General features: G+C 37.8%; 4 protein-coding genes across 5 annotated transcripts in view; 2 read left to right on the plus strand and 2 right to left on the minus strand.

Moving 5' to 3' along the window:
• Positions 1-464: 464 nt before the first annotated feature.
• On the plus strand, positions 465-3,121 carry tmt1a.1 (thiol methyltransferase 1A, tandem duplicate 1). The gene is made up of 2 exons (XM_015009982.2): positions 465-1,021; positions 2,542-3,121. Exons 1-2 carry the CDS (start codon positions 527-529, stop codon positions 2,773-2,775), a joined length of 729 nt encoding a protein of 242 aa, XP_014865468.1. The 5' UTR covers positions 465-526; the 3' UTR covers positions 2,776-3,121.
• A 92-nt stretch (positions 3,122-3,213) lies between these two features.
• Positions 3,214-5,271, plus strand: LOC106931705 (thiol S-methyltransferase TMT1A-like). The gene is made up of 2 exons (XM_015009981.2): positions 3,214-3,835; positions 4,945-5,271. The coding sequence occupies exons 1-2, from the start codon at positions 3,338-3,340 to the stop codon at positions 5,179-5,181; spliced, it is 735 nt and encodes a 244-aa protein (XP_014865467.2). The 5' UTR covers positions 3,214-3,337; the 3' UTR covers positions 5,182-5,271.
• A 113-nt stretch (positions 5,272-5,384) lies between these two features.
• atf1 (activating transcription factor 1) lies at positions 5,385-11,117 on the minus strand. 2 transcript variants are annotated; one of them, XM_015009978.2, is made up of 8 exons: positions 10,965-11,117; positions 10,075-10,178; positions 8,575-8,697; positions 8,081-8,178; positions 7,867-8,000; positions 7,432-7,614; positions 6,880-7,033; positions 5,385-6,262 (listed from the first exon to the last, which is right to left on the minus strand). In XM_015009978.2, exons 2-8 carry the CDS (start codon positions 10,171-10,173, stop codon positions 6,118-6,120), a joined length of 936 nt encoding a protein of 311 aa, XP_014865464.1. In that variant the 5' UTR covers positions 10,174-10,178; positions 10,965-11,117; the 3' UTR covers positions 5,385-6,117. The 2 variants fall into 2 exon arrangements, with proteins under 2 accessions (XP_014865464.1, XP_014865465.1); XM_015009979.2 differs by lacking the exon at positions 10,075-10,178.
• Positions 11,118-14,057: 2,940 nt separating this feature from the next.
• dip2bb (DIP2 acetate--CoA ligase B (putative)b) overlaps positions 14,058-17,645 on the minus strand; it is a 41,418-nt gene continuing 37,830 nt past the window's right edge. Inside the window, exons 34-38 of the mRNA XM_088005560.1 lie at positions 16,748-16,805; positions 16,577-16,651; positions 16,301-16,475; positions 15,551-15,674; positions 14,058-15,375 (exon numbers count right to left, since the gene is read on the minus strand). Of these exons, the coding sequence (XP_087861686.1) occupies positions 15,123-15,375; positions 15,551-15,674; positions 16,301-16,475; positions 16,577-16,651; positions 16,748-16,805 (685 nt within the window). The 3' untranslated portion in view covers positions 14,058-15,122. The remainder of the gene's footprint in view (positions 15,376-15,550; positions 15,675-16,300; positions 16,476-16,576; positions 16,652-16,747; positions 16,806-17,645) is intronic.

Below are 17,645 nucleotides of genomic sequence, written 5' to 3' on the forward strand. Positions count from 1 at the left end.
TATATATATATATATAAATTATTATTATAATATAATAATAATAATAATATATTATTAATTATTAATATTAATTATCATCAATATTAATATTATTAATATTGATATTATTACTAATAATAATATTATTATATAATATTATTATTAATATTAATATTAATATAAACCAGTTTAAGACAACACGTATTAGGAAAATAAACTAAAAACGCAAAATCAACTTAAAATTGTTTGTCAACAACTCACTAAAGTCCTCTGTGTGCCCGATGTAAATTATGCAACTGTAAACTGTTTACATTAAACGTTTTACTAAAGGTTTAAACAGAGGTCACATAACGAAACAAATATGCGAGCTTTTCAAATACTTCACTTCCCTTCAAATCAAGCCCCCATATGCGCACTTGACAACTTTTATTCTGAAAATCCGCACCGGACGTCACGCTGCCCCTTGCCTGTTTCACTTTGACGGCTTGTATTTAACTCAGTCGCTGGTTCCGCACGGTGCGCCTGGTGGACTGGATCGTGAGCCAAGATGAGTCTTGCAATGAGGTTTTGGACCCTGGTGGTGAACGCTTTGTGTATTCCGATGCATATAATCAAAGCAGTCGGTCTGTACGAAGGTTATAAACGCGTCTTTCCCATTTTTCTGCAACGCATATCGATAAATTACAACAAGAAAATGCACGATAAGAAAGCGGAGTTGTTTCGCAGTCTGTCAGAGTTCGCCAAGCCTGGCAAAAAGCTCACACTTCTGGAAATAGGCTGCGGCACTGGGGCAAATTTTGAGTTTTACCCGCCTGGCTGCAAGGTGATCTGCACCGATCCGAACCCACACTTCAAGAAATATCTGGACAAAAGCATGAAGCAGAACGACCACCTCACCTACGACCAATTCGTGGTGGCCTCGGGGGAAGACATGGCGTCAGTAGAGGACGAATCGGTGGACGTTGTTGTGTGCACCCTGGTGCTGTGCTCGGTCGAAGATGTCCCGCAAACCCTGAGAGAGGCGCACCGCATACTGAGACCAGTAAGAGGTTTTTGAACTGGGCGAATGTCTCAGTAGTTCAAAACCAAACAAACAAGAGGGAACTCCAGCCACATTGTTAAGAAACAGGTTCTATAATTTCTGCTCAGCTTCTTAGTCCTTGTGCAATGTCATGTAACTATTAACCTGGATGATGGGCTGAAGATCAGATGGGCTTACAGAGAATAATTTGTAAGGTGTGGTGGCATATTAAAACTTAGGGTCTTAGTTTTCATTAGTATAAATGAATAAAATCATGGAATAAAAACGTTAAGAAACTGTAACTATATGTTGAAAGTTTATTTTTTTCCCCAGTCTTTAACTAAACAGTAACCAAAGGTAAACAGTTGTTAACCCACCCTGCTGTTATTAACTAGTTATAGATTTTGCTGAGCTGCAAATATTTTTTTTTCTTATCAGGGCCTCTTATTCCCTCCCATTGCCTGAACTGGAAACATCAGGTTTCAGTTATGTAACCTGTTGCACAGGAACTGGCTTTCAAATGTAAAGCCATGAGAACACTCCTTAAACTAATTTATTTATTTTTTTGGCAGAGAAATTAATGCTTCTCAGACGGAGCATATTAAAACTTTGGAGAGAAACAAAAGGATTAGGAAAAACAGAACAGGGAAAGAGCGTTGTTGTTTAGTGTCTGGGGTCCTATGGGTGTTATGTTTTAGCTATGTTTATGTTTTTCTATGTTTTTTAGCTTTAGTTATGTTTTATCAATAATGTAGAATGTCATCTTCTTCTGTTATTTAAATCATACTTTAGAATAATTTACAGTTTAATAATTGCAAAAATATTTTTAAGTGGCTCACTATTGTTACATTTTAATCACACACACTCAACCAAGTTGTGTTACTCTCCTACCAACCTGTTCCTATTTCAAATCATCACTTCCAAATCACAATTTGCCATCTCTGTATGCTAGGAACATGGTTAGCTATGAGCCACTGCAAATGGTGGAGGAAGGGGAGTGGTTTGTTAATCTTTGCTTCATACAGATTAAGAAAACTGCTGTTATATTGTTAAGTTCCCTGGTATGTTGTTAAAAGAAGAAAACAAAGGAAAGCTAAGGCCAGAAATTGTAGCAGTTTTTAAATTTTAACTTTTTAAAACCTTGGTACATCTTGTTATGGAAAACCACTGCTTAGCTAATCAGTGCTGACAAATAGGACTAGACTATGTAAATATGCTGTGTCAAGCTTGTAGAGCAGAAATAAAGCCATTCATTTCCACCTGTTGAAATATAAAACAATTTGACCTAAAACTTGTACATATTTGTAAATATTTAAGCAGTAAAAATGTTTATCATCAGATCCAATTATCCAAGTTTAGCATTTTGCATGGTTTAAAGTTTAGCTTTGTAGTAAATGTATAAAGTTCCACGTGACATAATGAACCAAACCAGTTTCTGCCACAAAGATTAAAAAAAATAAATATTGAAGTGGTACAATTGATTTGACTTAAGCTGTAATAAGCTTTGTAATGCTTACAAATATTAAATCTTTGTCTCTCAGGGAGGTGCCTTCTTCTTCATGGAGCATGTGGTGGCAGACCCCTCAACATGGGTGCACTTCTTCCAGCACGTCCTCCAGCCTGTGTGGTACTACTTTGGGGACGGGTGCGAGGCCACTCGGGCAACCTGGAAATACTTGGAGGAAGCTGGATTTTCTGAGCTCAAACTCAGACACATTCAAGCACAACTTATGTTTATGATCAATCCGCACATAATAGGCTATGCAGTGAAATAAGATCCTAGTAATAACTTTTATAAAACGTCATTATGACTACCAGTATATGAATATACCAAGCTTTGTATTGTGCCTATTGCTTGTGTGGGATGATTACTAGGAGAAAAGAGCACTTAATTTTAATTTTTTTATTCAAGAAAATGTATTTTGTAAAGATTATACCCGTTTAAAGACAGCATGCAATACTAATGTTTATATTACTGTTTACACATGTAATTGAAATGCACATACATTGCTGTGCCATTACTCATCTGTGAAGCCACTTATCAATAGGTACCATGTAATTAATTAATTACATCTTTTAATCTTTTCAACTAAGATTAAAAGATTGTTGAAAAATGTAAAATGTTTGCTGAATAATTTATTCCTGGACTGAGCTTGGGTCACACAAAGTTAGCTCAAGTCCTCATTGGTTGCAAAAAGAAGGAAAATAGGAGAAACTACTGCACTGTTGTCCTTTGTCGCCATCTAGTGGTGAAAAAAGAGATGAGTACAGTTTAATCTTTTGATCTGCTTTAGTCTTTTCGGCCGTAGTTGCGCTTAAACCGTTTTTCAAGGAAATATGCAGCCTTGTTTTATGAAATTTTGCAGACTACTTTGTTTCGCATTCAGCAGTCCTTTTTATCTACTGCAGTTTATTGGCCTGCGTGGTATGTACAAACGAGTGTTCCCCTTCCTCGCCTACAACGTAACATTTTCATACAACGATAAAACCCACATGCTGAAGAGAGAACTGTTTCGGAACCTTGGAAGGTTCGCAAACGCTGACGGGACGCTTCGGTTGCTGGAAATCGGCTGTGGCAGTGGAGCAAACTTCAGGTTTTACCCCTATGGCTGCACGGTGATCTGCACTGACCCCAATCCGCACATGGAGCCGTACCTGCGTATGAGCATGGAGGCAAACAAGCACCTGACTTATGACGAGATGTTAGTTCTCTCTGGTGAGGACATGAGAGAAGTTGAGGACGAATCGGTGGACGTCGTGGTCTGCACGTTGGTGCTGTGCTCCGTGAACAACGTGGAAAGGGTCCTGCAGGAGGCCCGACGCATTCTCAGGAATGTGAGTTTTATATCGCTGCTAAATTTGCACTTTGCAAATCTGGCCTTTGGAAAGATTGCAGATATGTAGCCATTGTTGAAAGAAAGACACAATATGGCATGTTTGCTGCTTACCATGTATGGATGAGACAGAAAACCTGGTCAGATGATAACAAAATGACCTTAAGTCCTATTTCAAAATGCTACGTGAGTGGATAACTAACACCACCATCCATCCCTATGGTGAAACATAGTGGTGGCAGCAGTACCATTATGTTTCAGGGAGGCTGGTCAGACTTCAGAGTAAACTGTTTGGAGCTAACCAGGGTAATCCGAGAAGAAAGCCTGCTGGAGACTGGAAAAGATTTAAGACCGCAGCTGAGGTTCACCTTCCAAGCAGAACAATGGCTTGAACATCTAACCAGAGCTGCAATATAATGAGAATATTCATGTGCTAAACTGGCCCAAAGTCCAGCTCTAAATCCAATTATTTACATCAAATCTGTCTGAGGTTGAGCTATTCTCAATGAGAAATAGGTAAACTTTGTATATATCTGCAGAGGAACATGTAAAGTTTATCTTTATGTGTGTAGTGTAATTTGCAAGTCACCATTTATTTCTTAAGCACCACCTTACAGATTAAATGCTGACATTGCATTACCTAAAAATAATCTAGTTAATTATGCACATTTAATCATGCATTTTTAAAATTGTTCTTTTCATGTATGTGTATAGTTCTAAAGAGTAAGATGACTCAACCCAGCAGGACTTTACTGTGCTAATATTGCATTTCATTGGTTCAAATTCCAACACAACACGTTTTCTTATCAAGGCAGTCTAGATCTCTGTGCTAGTTTAGCTCCTTGTTGGAAAATACATTTCATAGAAAATCAGGGATGCCTTGAAGTAGTAGTAAACTAAGGCAAGTATGATGCAAAAGCAAATACACGACTAGTGCAGGCTTTAAACAATTTTCCCTTCACTTTAGATCCCTGTGATGATTGAGTTCAGGCTAAACTGCTGAAAGCCTCACTGCAGATTTGACCAGTCAGAACCAGAAGGCTGTGTGGTCTGTACTGGAGCAAACCCGAACGCTCAGAAACCCCACCTGCTGTTGGTTTTCTCTTTCAGGGAGGAGCCTTGTATTTTCTGGAGCATGTTGTGTCTGATCCGTCCACGTGGACACACTTCTGTCAGTATGTGTTTGAGCCTCTGTGGTGCCTCCTTGGAGATGGCTGCATGGTTACCAGAGCAACATGGAAAGACCTGGAGGCAGCTGGCTTCGCTGAGCTTCACCTAAAACACATAGAGGCTCCGGAGGTTTCTTTAATGATTAGGCCACACATCATGGGATATTCGATTAAATGAAATATGTTGTTTGTTGTTTCTAGTTAGTTAAAGACTTATTTATTAATTTCCTTCTTTTCAAATAAATTATCTTTTTAAATTTAGACCAAATGGTGAAACATTTTTTAAATCAATAGAATAAACACTCATAGCAACAGATCAAATTTTAAGGAGCAAAAATACCAACATTTTCATGCACAACAAATGCAACAAACAGCCACACATTATACTGAGAGAAAATATATTTATTTACTCACCGAATCAGCAACATTTCATATACGGTACTGTTTGTTCTTTCTCACTCCTCCCAAGATGTACAAATAAATATTACCTGGACTCTGTGCTTTTTTCCCTGATTGTCAAAGTAACTGCCAAGTAACAACCAAACCACATTTAAAATTTCTGATACCCTTTATACTCCATTGCACAAATATAAGGAATGACAGTTGTAACATCTTTTTAAAAAGGGAAAAGAGGGGAATTGCTGGTTCACATAATTAAAAGAAAATGCATCTTTGTGATATTTATACAGTCAAAATTCTGCAGATGCTGGTCAATTAACTCCAATAGCAACAGGTTTAAAAACACAAGAAAATAGGAAAGGGATACATTTGGAAACTGAGACTCAACGTTAAAGCTCACAATTTCAAACCTCCCAGTATTAAAAATGTACACAACTATAAATGTTATAGCGTTAGCATTTTTGTTGTTTTTTGTTTTTTTTGCTTAAAAAAACAGCAGTTGGAAAATTGGCCAATTTGTCCAGTAAATCTCACTGCCAAAAGTCACTTTATATCAGAGTAAAAAAAACCCAAAAACAATAACAAAAAAAAAAACAAAAAAAAAAAACAGACTGGAGGCTTTCAGCCTGAAATGAAGTGTTCCCAGAAACCCAGACTTGTCCAAATGAATGAGAGCCGTGTCATTTCACACCGCCTTGATATGGATTGAAAAGGTTTATCCTGTTTTAACGCAGTACAGATCCTTTAATGTTTTCAGTTCTTCAATCAATGTTTTGTTTTGGTTCTCCAGAACTGCAACACGGTTTTCCAGGCATTTAACATATTCCTTTTTCTTCCGCCGACATTCGCGAGCAGCCTCCCTGAAACCAGGAAAACCATCAGTACTTCCAACTTTAAAACAATGGAAAGAATGCATTGTTTTTTCAAAGTACAAATTCTCATAGCATCAAGATGGTGTGAATTCACCTCACACAGAAAACAACTGAATGAATATGAATTAATAATGAGTTTTTTTGGCTGATTGTTTGTTTTTTTGTTTTTTTTCTGTCTAGAAAGGACCTGAGCTGATTCAGGCCCCTCCAAGCCAGGTAACATCATGTGCAGTAGCTGCAGCAGTCGAATCTCTTGACTACTGAAAAGACTTTCCTGCTCAGCAACAACATAAGAATTCAGATAAAGATGTTTTTCACTTTAGAAAATGGAAGCAGGAAAAAGTCTTATGAATGGAAACGAAATGTTTCCGTACTTAAAAATGTTCTAGAAAATAATCTGAGTGCCATACTTATCCTGACTCATTAAAACTGTGCAGGAGTTCGTCTTTTATAAGCTAAGCAGTGTTTAAACTCTCATTAACGATCTGCTAACCAAACATCAAAGGCACCTTTGGCAGATCTATTTTTTTCAGAATGAAAACTTCGTTCTGTCCAAACTGCTGTGGGCTTTTTAGTTGAGCCACCAAACTCAACTGTGTATTTACCTGTTTTTTGCAAGCCTGATTTCCCTCTTTAGTGTTGGATCATCAGTTTTAGTCTGGGACAGTCCAACAGGAGAGCTCATCACAACAGTCTGGGAAAGGGAGGCAGATGTGGGTGCTGTCCGAATCTGGTACGTTTGCACCTCTCCTCCGGCACCTAAACACGGGTCATAAGAATCCTGTCACAACTTTTAGCATTTGACTGGAAGTTTTATATTGTGACTACGCCACAACATATTTTACTTTGGATGTGTGATTTGTAAGAGAACCTTCGATGTTAAGAACCATTTTTTATTTTCTTTTATACATTAAATACTTTGAAACTGTTATTTTATTTTATTTTTCTTGCCAATAGCCCTTGGAGTCAGTAACTCTCATATGGGAGATGATTAATAGAGTTTTTTCTGGAATCGCTTTTATTTGTTATATACGTAGCTGAATACTATTTAAAGACTTTTTGGGAAATATTTAACCTGTTGCCCCATTTCAATTACATAATAAGACTAATAAATAATACTGGCAAAACAAAATTTGGTGAATATGCTAAATGCTCACCTTGTACTACTACTTGGTTGCTCGGCACGAGTATCTGCTGGCCATCGGGTGTCTGGGCATACTGAAGGATGGTAGCTCCTTGTTGCGCTCCACCAGAGTTGGCCATAGTGACGGCCTGTAGACCCTGAATGCCTTCAGACCCTGGAGATGCCAGCTGGATTGTGCCATTAGCACCTATGGTAACTAATTATGAAGAAAAAATTAGAACGTGGTAAGGCACAACAACAAAAAAAAGATATTCTTTAAAACATGACAGGAAACAATATTCCTTATTTCATTACATGTACTTATTTGCATATTTCACTCCATTAGAGAAATCAAAAGTACTGTATACTAAAATTAAATACAAATATCAAGTGAGCTTCAAACATCCCCACATCCAATGTTGGTGTTAGTGTCCATGTATTCGCTTTAAGCTGAAGGAGGCGTTCTTACTGTACTGGCCGGAGCTGGTCTGGTAGATTGGTGTGCTTTGTACAGTAACACCTGTCACTCCTGTGGATGCTGGGCTGCTATCCTTTCCTTCTATGTGCGTTGTTTCCTCAGATGAAAGGTCATTGAAGATCTTTCTGCAGGACAAAAGAATTTGAGTGATTTCTCAAATTACATTAAAGCTTTAATCTGGGATTTAATTTGATCAATTTCTCACCTGTATGACGGCCGCCTTGCCAGTATTTCTCTGGTCTTCTGGGTTGTTGTGCCACTATCTGAGGAGTCTTGTGAATCGTCACTATCACTACCCTGGGCCTTCGCAGTAGAAGGTGAAGTTATAAGAGCAAGTAGTAACACAATATTCCTTCTTACATATCAACAAAAATCTTATTTTAACAGTGCCTTTTGAATGAGAAGGTGTACTATAGTACTGTAAAACTAGGAAACCACTCACTATGACCATATTAAAATAATCACTCAAAAAAAAAAAATAGAATATTTAAATACAGCAGTCAAGAAGCACACGTCATGTCTTATCTTTTTGCCAACTGTTTGACTACACCCTTTTTACTTCTAGGTTTAGTGTCTAGAAGAAACAAATATGGTCATTCAGTATATATGACGGAATAAATTTCGGTTTGCAGTTTTCTTGTCTAGATTAGAACAATGAGAATGAAAAACATGAGTGCCAAGAAAAGCAGCTGTGCTCACCGTTGCACTCTGTGCCTGAGGGGACTGAATGACTGACGACTGTGCAGACTGGATCACTCCCTGAACCTGAAACTGACCCCCAGGCAGTTGCACAACCGCTACAGAAGAGCCTCCCAATGACATCTAGAAAAATTCAAATAGAAAAAAAAATACAGACAAAATATAGTTTTGCCATATAAAACATAAAACATTATTTGAAGAGAATTTCCTAAACAAGTAAAAACAAACACACAAACCACATGTAAATGAGACTACTACAACATGTAGTCTCATTTACACTTAGGTTTTAAGTGATTTATTTATTTATTTTTTTTGCTTTAACTTACACATTAAAAATGATTTTAAGCTAAGAGTCATAAATGCAATGTTCTTATCATAAAAATGTAATACATGTTATTTTACATACTTCAGAGACATTAGAAAACTTAACTTGGAAAGACAGCAACAACACCTTCTACTTTAGCACCATTCTTTACCATGAAGCGTTTCTATGAATACATCATTTATATTTGTAAACAGTCTGTAGAATTAGAGCTTCAAAAGTGACCCAATTTAATAACAATATTGTTTTTAAATCAGCAAGAAATAATCCAAATAGATTACTTTTTTTTAAATTAAAAACAAATATATTGCTAATGTAAATGCATCATTATTACTGAATAAACTATTCATTTTATTGATTGCACATGTTGAATTTATTTTAGTCTCTCAGTTGTATCCATAGAAATCAATGGGGTGGACCAAGGATGTTCTTGTCAATTTAATTGATTTAAAATTGACTCATTGTCCTTGTTAATTAAATCAATCAAATGTCAGTGTGCACTTAATTCACTGTAGCTTAAATTATTTCATGTATAGTTCAGCACACGAAATACCCAAGTAAAAAAAGTTATTTACAAAAATAATTCTACTACTTTAAACACATAGTGACATTATACTTGAATTAAATATATAAATATGTATTCAACAAATCAATATATTTAAATAACTTTTAATGCATTCATTTTTACATTTGAAGAAACTAGGGAAACATTTAAATAATTACAAACAGTATTGATACATTTTGTGGGACTTTGTGGGATTTTTTTTGGCACTCAATTTGCAAAAACTCAAACTCAATGTTAGTTTTCACACTGAAAAATTTTTAGTGGAAATATACAAATATAAATAAAATCGAGCGCTGCAAATTAATGTTATATTAGTTTTCTGTGTAAAATCTTTGATCTGTAGCTTTTCAATTAAAAATTATTACAGATATCAACTTTTTTCATACAAAATGGTTTCATTATTTTCATAATGATGAGGGATTTTATGCTGTCATCATATAACTTTAAAACATATTTAGACAAAAAGGCAGCAACTTGGTCAGGTTCTATGTCAATTTGAATTTGATTAGTACTAAATTATAAGCCGAGTACCAACCACAGGTTTAAAGTCGTAAACTGCTTGTAAAGCTCCACAGAATGGCAGGTTTTCTTTTTCAAGGCATATATTAGTTACCTGCTGCGCTATCTGTGAGAACTGAGAGGCTGTGATGGTAGTGGGAATGGTTGCAGTCTGTGACTCAGTGCCATTGCTGCCCTGCTGTACTTCTTCCATAGTAACTGAGAAAAAATAAATCAATATTACTGACTCACAGCAACTCTAATATAACAACAGCTGTTGTGCCGCGCCGTTTCCTTTGCTGAAAACACCAAGCCGCATGGTCCGACTGATGGCGCCTAAATAAACGTTTAAAATATGCGCAACCACTAAAAACCTCCTTCTTGTTACTTTTTGTTTCAGATCAATTATGATCTTAAATAAATGAAAATTAAGTCAACCAGATTACGACTTCCTCTTTGGTTGACTCAAATTTGGCAATGCAAGTAACGTTAATATCGAGTTACGAAACACTGCAGGGATCTGGAGTCAATACTGTTGACTTTTTACCCTCATTGATTTGATGCCCAATCCTACAAAATGTACAACTTTATAACGAAAAAAACTCCAGCACTTAAAAATATAGAGCTTCTACTTCTAGAACGTTCGAGCTCACTAATCTTAGAGCTACTAGTTAACGGTGGCTAACCACTTAAGCGGATGTAATACACTTTAGAGCGATAAAAGCAACCGTTTCTGAATTATATGCTTGGCAAGTTTCGTTAGGCTGGTATACGGCACGGATGAGCTTTTTGTCTGAGTGAGCAAATATATGTAACTCTGTCACTGGCACGCAACTTATCGCGTCAAAAGACGTCAGCGATACGAGGAGCCATTAAGCTAACTACACCTTCCCTTTTCGTAGAACGGCGAGCCGTTGACGAAGCGACGAGCCGCCATTACGGCCAGAGCGGAGCAGACAGACAGACGAGTACAAAAAGTACCGCTCAGCCAGCTGGATAATTTACCTTCTCAATGAAGTGGGACTGTTCTTGTTCACAGCGTGAAGCTCGGGCAATTGGTGTAAAGACTTTTATTTCGGTAGGAACCTGTAAATTTACTTAGCAGTAACGGCTAACAGCTAAAAACACGAAGATGTCAGCTTAAAAAAAAATAGCTGACCACTTTTCTCCCCCCTCAAAGGAAATGGGCGGGGCTTATGAGTACAGAAAGGATTACGTAATTATTCCTTTGAGCTTTGTGATTGGAGGAAAAAGTTTGAGCGTGCCGTGCCACAAAGTTGGAGTTTGCTGGAGTTGTACAATAAAACAATATTACAGTAGAATGAAATATTATTGCATATCGTAATTCTGTACTTGTAGTTGTAAAAAAACATATGGAGACATTTTGTATTCAAAGTATGTAAGGTTTCAACAAATATACTCGCACTTGTGTAATAATACTACTGTTGTGCAATAATTCAATGGATTATGATCTTATTACTTAAATCCTGCTCCCCACTACACCTGTATTACGTCAGAGATATTAATCTGTGCTTTAATAGCTTTTTTTTTTTTTTTAAATACCTCCAAAATTGTAATGGGGAGTTCACTCAAATTATCATCTCTAAATAAAAGTAATATAATAAAGACATTACTAATTACAGTCTTTCCTTATTCTTTTATATTACCATCTTTTTTAAAGTGAAGCTTCTGCCACTTTTTTAATGGTGGCAAATCTTGACTGAATTTTGAACATGACATTTTCTGGGGCACAATATCTATAGTTATAACTTTTTGTAGCATGATTTTCTGGTATTTTCTAATGTTTTGAATTCTTTTTTTAATTAAATGCATAGGTTGTTTCTTGGATTTGCACTTTTTATGCATACTCTGCATCTGAAAGTACATTTGTACTGCTGAGTGAGCACATGTTGCTTTATGTATCATGTAGATTATGAATAAATTATGATCCTATTTTACCAGGAACTGTATAGGTTTCCAACATGGTATGTGGTTTCAAATTCTTTTTATAATCACTGCAGAAACATGGAATATCATATAACACAACACAACAAATGAACTTAAACAAATTAATCTTTTCAACATTAACAAAAGAGGCTATTTTTCAAATAATGTAAAGTCTAACATTTCAGTTCCTGTCATTCTCTGTGCACTACGATAAGTACAGAAATATTGAGGCACATTGTATGATTAAATGTTTCGGTTTATTCTGCATTACTTATACATTAAGTATAAAACAAAGTACAACAAACCAAAATGGTAGAAAGCAAAATGGTAAAGGGTGTACCACTTAATATTTAACATATTGAGTTAAAACACCTCCATAGACAGTGGATTACGCCCTCTTGAAGCAAATATAGATTTCACAGAGTAATTAATATACAACATAGTCAGAGTGCATACACAAAATATTGACAACTCAGTAGAGATGAATGCAATCTTAAGTACACTACTGGGTAAAACTGATCAGTTCTTCTTAGTCTTTAAAAAATTAGCATCATGTTTATTTTTCCATACTGTGCAAGCTTTGAAATTAAATTGCACCATCATTAGGATTGCATAGTGTAAGAAATCTGAAGTTGGAAAAAAAAACAAAAGAGTAAGAACCAGAAGAAGCCCTTGTAGACTTCCCAGCAAAGCAGGTAGATGGATTCTGGTTGTCGCTTCAGATCTCTGATAATTTGCAGAGACTCATTTTTGTCAAATATCCAGTTTATGGATCCCGCTCTTTCATGCTTGTTGGATCACCAGGTCCAGTCCTGTTTTACCAGTTTTACTCCCTGAAGTTACAGTTTCATACCTGTTTATCTCTTCTACTATGTCAAAAATAAGATGTACCTCGAGCCAGTCCCTTCGTGGCCGAGTCGTGCCAACATTCTGCTGCAACTATGAAACAAAGGGTTAAAGCTAAGATGAAGCACTGTTGGACCCAATGTTGTTAAAATGGGGCACTGTGTCATGTGAAGCAGGATGGGGCAAAAACTATTAAACAGTGCAAAGTGCATTATTTTGATGTTTGTGATTACTGTTGAGGTTTGCAAATCTCTCCAAAATTGGGCTAGATTTGTTTAAATGGTAAAATGGGGCAACGGCAAAGCCAGAAAAAAAAATTAAGAATTAGAAAAAATTCTGGGCTGAAACAAAGGTTTCATCACTGAAACGTTGTGCAAGTCATTATGTAGACAAGGGAAGAGCATGATTGCTGGTCAAACGTTTACACACACTTATCTTGTGTATACATTTTTAGAAATAATTCGATGTCAGCTGTTCTCTTTTGGGGGTTAAATGATTATACAAAAACAAACACGGATGCACAAGTTTGTATTTTTATAGATTGGGGCTGTATGAGTATATATAAGCTTATCTTATTACTTTGATCCCGTGTAGTTACGGGAGAGTTCATACTTGTGCACTCAGTTCTGGCTTATTAAGTCATTAAAGCTCTTTGTGGTACAATCACTTAACAAACCCCAAATTAACATGACGCTCACACCTCACCATGAGCGGATGTAAACTTCTGAACAGAACATTTTGATGAGATGCAGTACTTTTGTGCTCATCTCCGTCAGGTGTTTTTATTTTCCTCTGGATGGCGTGTGGCTCAGCCTGCAGCTGCATTCACAAGTGCTTAAATATTCCAGTGACGATGCAGAAAATAATTTATGACACATGTTGACTATTTTCTGCCTGTTACAGTACAAACAACATTGCTTTGAGAATTCAAAATAATTATATACAAAAAGTTGCACAAACGCATAAAAAAAAAATAAAAAAAAAGTTCGAGCTTTTGAATGCTGAGAGGAACCTGGTTTGAACTTATCGCTCCATAATGTTTTAAACAACTGTTTGGCAGAGTGGTGGCCATGGATGTAAGTGGACATAATTTTTTATACTTCTTTTTTTCCCCCCACAAAGTAACCCGTCCGCCTGAAAACAGTCATATTATTAGTTCTGCAGCCTTCCTTACAGACACTAACGGGGGAAAGTTCCTGCATTAACAGTGATAGCCCTCCCAGTAAACGTTGGATTATTCTGCTCAGAATAACGTGCTCCTGAACCATATGCTCATAATGCCTCATTGTTATAATAAAATAGATCTTTCTTTTTTTGTTTCTTCAAAAAGTGCAACGTTATATCCATACCGATACATAATGATTTAAAGTTATTTATCTTCCCATCCCATATATAGCTAATATCCCCAAACAAAAGTACTTTTAACTGTTAGATCCTATTTACAATCTTCTTCCTGCTACTGTTACAGCCTCCCAGCTCAGTTATTTATTCAGAGAGGAGCAGCTGAGAGAGGTGAACAAAACAATTATACATTTATACAAATAAAAATATCTATACAGTGACATACAGTATCGAAAATACAAAGATACCCTTTTTTTTTTTTGTTACAGTACAGAGTACGGGCTCTTGTTTTGTTATCATCCCTTTTGGATATTTGTCAGAACTTTTGCTCCACTGGTTAAGGAAGAATCTGAAAGCCATTAATAGCAATTGTATTAAAAGTTAAAGATAGGAATGTATGGCTGAAGTTTTGTAAGGCAGGAAATATATCAAAGCAGGAATTATCTATTTGGTTTCGATAAAAGTAGGGGAACAGATTTCTAAGTATGCACACTGGCTGAGACAGAGGTCTGTCTTCATGGCTTGTCCTCTTGCTTATCCACGTTGCTAAGAAATGAAATGAAGGGGCTCGGGACATGCGTTTGGGGGTGAGCTTGCTTGAAAGTTGCACGTACAAAAATACTTCAAGCCGTGTTGAGATTGGTAGCTCTGTGTGGACGTGAAGGGGACAGACTTTCACCAAGACAGGACGCCAGTTTTTGTTATCAAAATTGACCTGTTGTCTTATTTTGTCATTTCTACACAGAAAAAAAGTGCATCAGAGGCTTTGCTTTGCCTTTCATCTTACGGTACGTTCACTGCCTTGTCTGCATGATTTTATGTTCATAGAAAAAACACAGTGTTCAACCCCAAACACAGACATGCAGTGGTGTAGATATGCTGGTGTCACACGTGGCTGCGTGTCTGTACACGTGCTTCATGCTTTTCTGCTGTCCACACACACACACACACGCACACACACTCCATCGAGCCCACGACGCCGCAGAAGACGCATCCAGAGATCGCACCCGTCGGATGGCCACAAGCTCCTCACATGTTGTACGCAACGTAGATGGGATCCAGCTGGTCGGCGAGGAACGAGTCACGCAGGTGCATCCGCTGCTTCTCGCCCCTGGAGTTGATGGGTATGACGCCCGGGTCGACGATCACCACCACGCCCACGATGAGGTGGTGCTCCTCCAGCACCACGTTTGTGATGAGGGGCACGAGGTCCAGCGCGTCCTGCTCCGAGCCGCACAGCTCCGACACCACCACCAGCAGGTTGGTCCATGTAAACACAGCACTGCGAGGGACGAGAGCGACGAGAGATTTACGTCGGTGAGGTTTAAAGAGCGAGAGAAAGAGGCACAGGGATAACGTCGAACCACCCGGAATGAGCTGGGACGTCGCCAAAATGTAATTGGAAACACAAACGGGAACGATTTTTAGGATTGGAAAAGCATCGGCGGCACCCTCACCTCTCAGCTATACTCCGGTGAGCTCGTGACACGGATGTTTCGATGTCGGTGGGGTGGTAGCGTAACCCTCGTAGCTCTAGCGTCTCATCCAGTGACCCAACCACAAATAGAGCGTCATGCCGATCTGAGACACACAGAAATATTTGCAGAGTGCAAAGAAAAATTTTGTTCATTTACTGTAAGAGTGAACTTATCTCTTTGTAATCATAGGGAATATGGTGTAGTGCCTTGCAAAAGGCACCCCTCAACCCTTTCCACAGTCACGAGTTTCTTATCAGCATTTTATGTGATAGACCAACACAAAGTGGCACACTGGAGCAGAGTGGAAGGAAGGGCATTTTTGTTTGTAAAAAAAATTCAAAATTATGGATAATTTTTCTTATGCACTACTTTGTGTTGAATTGTTGCAGAAAGCCCCCAAAATACTTCAGTTTATACTATTATTTTGCAGCTAATAATGAGAGAAAATGTGGAAAAGTTCAAGAGGTGCGAATAAAGTTTGAAAGCTTTGTCAATAACTGTTGATAAGCTTTGTTGTGATGTCTCCGTGGAATAATTTGTAAAAAAAAAAATGTAAGCATTATCACCAGTAGTGCTGAAATGTATTTAGTCTTTTATGCATTTTTAAATACCTAAATCATCTGATGATCTGTTTTCACAAGCCCTGTATATTCAGACTTACCAATTCCAATCGTCTAATTTCAGTCTAACTTATTTTAAGCTAGGTTTGAGTTTGGTCTGCCTCTTTACCTCCACTTGCGTCCAGCAGCTCTGTCCTCTTCACGAATCCCAAGTATCCAGTTCTGGCCCACAAAGTGTGCGGGTCTCCAAAGCTGAGCTTGGTGTTGAAGTGGTCGGCCTGAAGACTCTCCTCGCCGTAGATGGTGTAGTAACCGCTGGCATTGTGAGGGCTGTTCACCCAGATCTGAGGCAGGCAAACAAAAATTGTGTTTGCTCAACCCTGGAGTGTTTTTATGTTGGCACAAAGACGCTGTCGCCTCAAACGAGCAACTTCAGCCACTTTACCTCCCCCAGGTGAGAATCGCCGAGTGGACCTTTGGTCTCTGGGTTCACGATGATCACCCTGACGCCTGGCAGGATCTTGAAGAAACGACACCAATATATCATCATCATGTTCTTGTGTGAGAATTTAGCAAGACGGTCTATAACAGTGGAGTACACTTTACGTTTCCCCACCTTGCCAGACTCCATCAGAGGAAGACTCTGAGGTGCTCCTCTCTCCACCAGCCTCACTCTGAAACGCCCAACAACATAAACAGTCAGACACACATTTACAAAAATGCTGAGCCTTAAACCTAAAAGGGACACTAAGCAAAAATATCATCAAGCTACGACTGCAGACCACACACCACACCCCATTTGTCTGCTCAACAGAAATATAATGCAGGTTACGTCCACAACAGTGCCAGTGGGAGGGACTGACGCAAGCGTTCCTGCACCAGATGTCTCGAGAGAATTCAGACATGCAGAACGACCCTTTGACTTTTATAACCTTGCTTGAGGTGCGAGCCATTTACTGTCTTTTTCCGTTTTAAAGAGCGGATGTCGCTGCAGCTCGTCAAACCTGCCCGCATTCAACAATCGATAGAAAAAGAGTCTGCAGAGGAAGCCCAGCCCACTGACACCGTAGTGGATTTATTGTGCAGATGTTGAGTCTTTTATTTATTTGACGAGCCAGAGTGGCAGGTTGAAGTGTTTCGTGGTGAGCTGCAGGAACTGCACTGTGAAAATGGAGTAAATATTATACTATAACAAATTAGGTTTTATAAGTATTATGTAATAATACTTGATTAGTTACCAATGATCGCTTTTTTAATGGATTTAGAGAACTGCATACAAGTATCCTAATATACCTGCCCTCAGTTAATTTGCTAATTGAACAAACTGTGGACATGTAAGTAATTACAGATCTTTTTCATGATATGTATAAATAATTATTATCATTTAATTGTTGGAATTGTGAGACTTTTGGCATCAAAAACAGAACAAAATAAGATCGCTCCTTGTGAATTAAAAGTAAAACTGGTTTTATGCTACAAACAAATAACAAATATCAAAAACCTGAACCGGACTG

Source organism: Poecilia mexicana, unplaced genomic scaffold, assembly GCF_051168715.1.
Source record: "Poecilia mexicana isolate PSO_F unplaced genomic scaffold, ASM5116871v1 scaffold_5, whole genome shotgun sequence".
NCBI classification, from domain to species: Eukaryota; Metazoa; Chordata; class Actinopteri; order Cyprinodontiformes; family Poeciliidae; genus Poecilia; species Poecilia mexicana.